This window comes from Mandrillus leucophaeus, unplaced genomic scaffold, assembly GCF_000951045.1.
Source record: "Mandrillus leucophaeus isolate KB7577 unplaced genomic scaffold, Mleu.le_1.0 Scaffold26, whole genome shotgun sequence".
NCBI classification, from domain to species: domain Eukaryota; kingdom Metazoa; phylum Chordata; class Mammalia; order Primates; family Cercopithecidae; genus Mandrillus; species Mandrillus leucophaeus.
In genome coordinates this window covers 638,120-640,853 of record NW_012102698.1, presented here as the reverse complement: position 1 = coordinate 640,853, position 2,734 = coordinate 638,120, and the positions used below count along the sequence as shown (strand labels likewise).

Sequence of the window (2,734 nt, the reverse complement as noted above, 5' to 3'; positions counted from 1 at the left end):
AAAAAAAAAAAGTGTGGAATTATAGCATATTTACAATTTTGTGTTTTCTTTTTCTTTTCTTTTCTTTTCTTTTTTTTTTTTTTTTTTGAGACCGCATCTTGCTCTGTCACCCCAGCTACAGTGCAGTGGTGCAGTCATAGTTCACTGCAGCCTCAGCCTCTTGGCCTCAGTTGATCCTCCCGCCTCAGTCTCCAGACTAACTGGGGACTACAGGCTCACACCATCATGCCCAGCTAATTTTAAAATTTTTTGTAGAAATGGGGTCTCGCTGTGTTGCCAGGGCTGGTCTGGAACTCCTGACTCAAGTGCTCCTCCAGCTTCAGCCTCTTGCAGTGCTGGGATTACTTACAGGTGTGAGCCACTGTGCCTGGCCTAATTTTTTCCCTTGACATTTTACTTAGTTATTGAATGTCTCTGTGGGAGGACTTCTACGTGCTCTCCCCTGTTTTCTTGTATGTTTTCTTCTACTTCTTGTCACAGGCTCTTGTTCATTTGTTTTTTTAAGAGACAGGGTTTTGCTCTGTCTTCCAGCTTGAGTGCAATGATGCAGTCATAGCTCACTGCAGCCTCTAACTCCTGGTCTCAAGCCTTAGCCTCCAAGTACCTGATGTCACAGGCTCTTTATGTATTTGTCCTACGGTTCTTGTGTAAGGGAGCTAAAAGTCCAGTACATAGAAGTGCTAAGTGAATGAAGATCTGTCAGGATTTGCTCCTTAGGCCTCTCTGTTGACCTCTGAAATGCTGTGCAGGTCCCTTAATCTCTTCTTGGTCTGCTCATCTCTTCTGTCTGCCCAGGAAGCAGGACCAGGGTGTGGAGGGTCTGGTAGTTTCAGGCCATTCTTATGTGTGGCTTTGTAGGGTTTTTTGATACAGGGTCTCACTCCGTCACCCAGGCTGGAATACAGTGGCATGAACACAGCTCACTGTAGCCTCGACTTCCTGGGCCCCAGCAATCCTCCCACCTCAGCCTCCCAAGTAGCTGGGACCACAGGCACACACCACCACGCCCGGCTCATTTTTGTATTTTTGGTAGTGACAGGGTTTTACCAAGTTGTCCAGTCTGGTCTCAAACTCCTGAGTTCAAGTGATCTGCCTGCCTTGGCCTCCCAAAGTGCTGGAACTACAGGTGCGAGCCACAGCGACCAGCCCTCAGGCCACTGTTACTATCATTGGCACTGCCTGCCTGAGCACAGCCTGCCCTCTCTCCACGCTCTTGAGCCACACTGAATCAGGAGTTGTAGGTTTTCGTTCATCTGCCTTGGCTGTGTCAGGTTCTCTAGCTCTAAGCAGGGACAGTAACACTTGACTTAGGACAATTATATTACTGAAATTCATGTAGTACAGGGGCCCATGTCTCTGATGGTTCTTTTTTGTTGTTCTTGTTTTGAGACAGGGTCTTGCTCTGTCACCCAGGCTGGTGTGCAGTGGAGCAATCATAGCTTACTACAGCTGCAGCCTCAACCTGCCAGGCACAAGTGATCCTCCCGTCTCAGCCTCCCAAGCATCTGGGACTACAGGCATGCACCACTATGCCTGGCTAATTTTTATTATTTTTTTGTAGGGACAGGGTCTCCCTTTGTTGCCAAGGCTGGTCTCGAACTCCTTGGGCTCAAGCAATCCTCCTGCCTCAGCCTTCCAAAGTGCTGGGATTACAGGCGTGAACCACCACGTCCGGCTTGATCTCTCTTGATAAACTAACTAATAATCATTCCCGGCTTTCACAACAGCCCAGGCAGATTAGATACTATTATCCTCATTTTACTAACTAAAAATTTGAACCTCAAGGAGGTTGTGACTTGGCTAAGGCAATGTGGCTGCTTCCACCTGGTTCCTCTTTACCTTTCACCGGAGTTTCTCAATAGTGGCACTATTTTTTTTTTTTTTAAGTGGTGCTGTTGGGCCAGGTCATTTGTTTTGTGGAGGGTAAGGGGAGCTGTCCTGTGCAGTGCAGCATGTTGAGCAGCATCCCTGGCCTCTACCCACTAGATGTCAGTGGCACTCTCCCCTAGTCGGCACAACCAGAAAATGTCTCTGGACACTGCCCCCAGCCTGTTGAGCACCACTGTCCTACTCCAAACCAGCTTTATGGAGGAAGCTCCTTGGGTTAGTTTGCATAGTGCCAAGCACAGCAGCGTACTTTTGGTGGTGAGCGCTTGTGTAGTCGATGGAGATACATAGAACTGTGGCCCTGTGGGCCGGCGGCAGACACCAGTGTCACTGTCTCTAGTGCAGAGTGGAGCTTGACCTTTGTTTTTCAGGCCTGGCCTTTTCTCCTTCGTTCTGTGCCCTCATTTTTCCAAATGCACTTCTCTCTGGACAGGTTTGTATGCGGTGAAAATCCGAGCTGAGGCCATGCAGGAAGCTTCAGAAGCTGTCCCCAGTGGGATGCTGTCTGTCCTCGGCCAGCGTCAGTCCGAGTTCAACTTTGCCTGTTTGGAAGCCCGGGAACACTGCAAGTCTCTAGGCATGGAGAACCCTGTATGTGAAGTGTCCAACTACCTCTTTCCAGATTGCAGGGTGATTTCAGGACACCGAGAGGTGGGTGTTGATGGGAGCCGCCTTCATAAACCCCAGTCGAGTACACAGGGTTGGAACTGCTCCACACCCGTGAGGCCCAGCAGTGTGGCGGGTGCTTTGTCCAGCCTGCTCTTCAGGAAGTATTTTGGTGCCAGGGCAGTGAGGTGGACTGAGTGCTGCAAAGCGGGCAGGAGCAAGAATGCTGCCCTGCTCCACC

General features: G+C 49.8%; 1 protein-coding gene across 1 annotated transcript in view; it reads left to right on the top strand.

Annotated features, from left to right (window-relative positions):
• The window catches only part of MCAT (malonyl CoA:ACP acyltransferase (mitochondrial)), a 32,474-nt gene that overhangs the window by 22,813 nt on the left and 6,927 nt on the right, over window positions 1-2,734 (top strand). Inside the window, exon 3 of the mRNA XM_011984060.1 lies at window positions 2,321-2,538. Coding sequence (XP_011839450.1) covers window positions 2,321-2,538 — 218 coding nt within the window. The remainder of the gene's footprint in view (window positions 1-2,320; window positions 2,539-2,734) is intronic.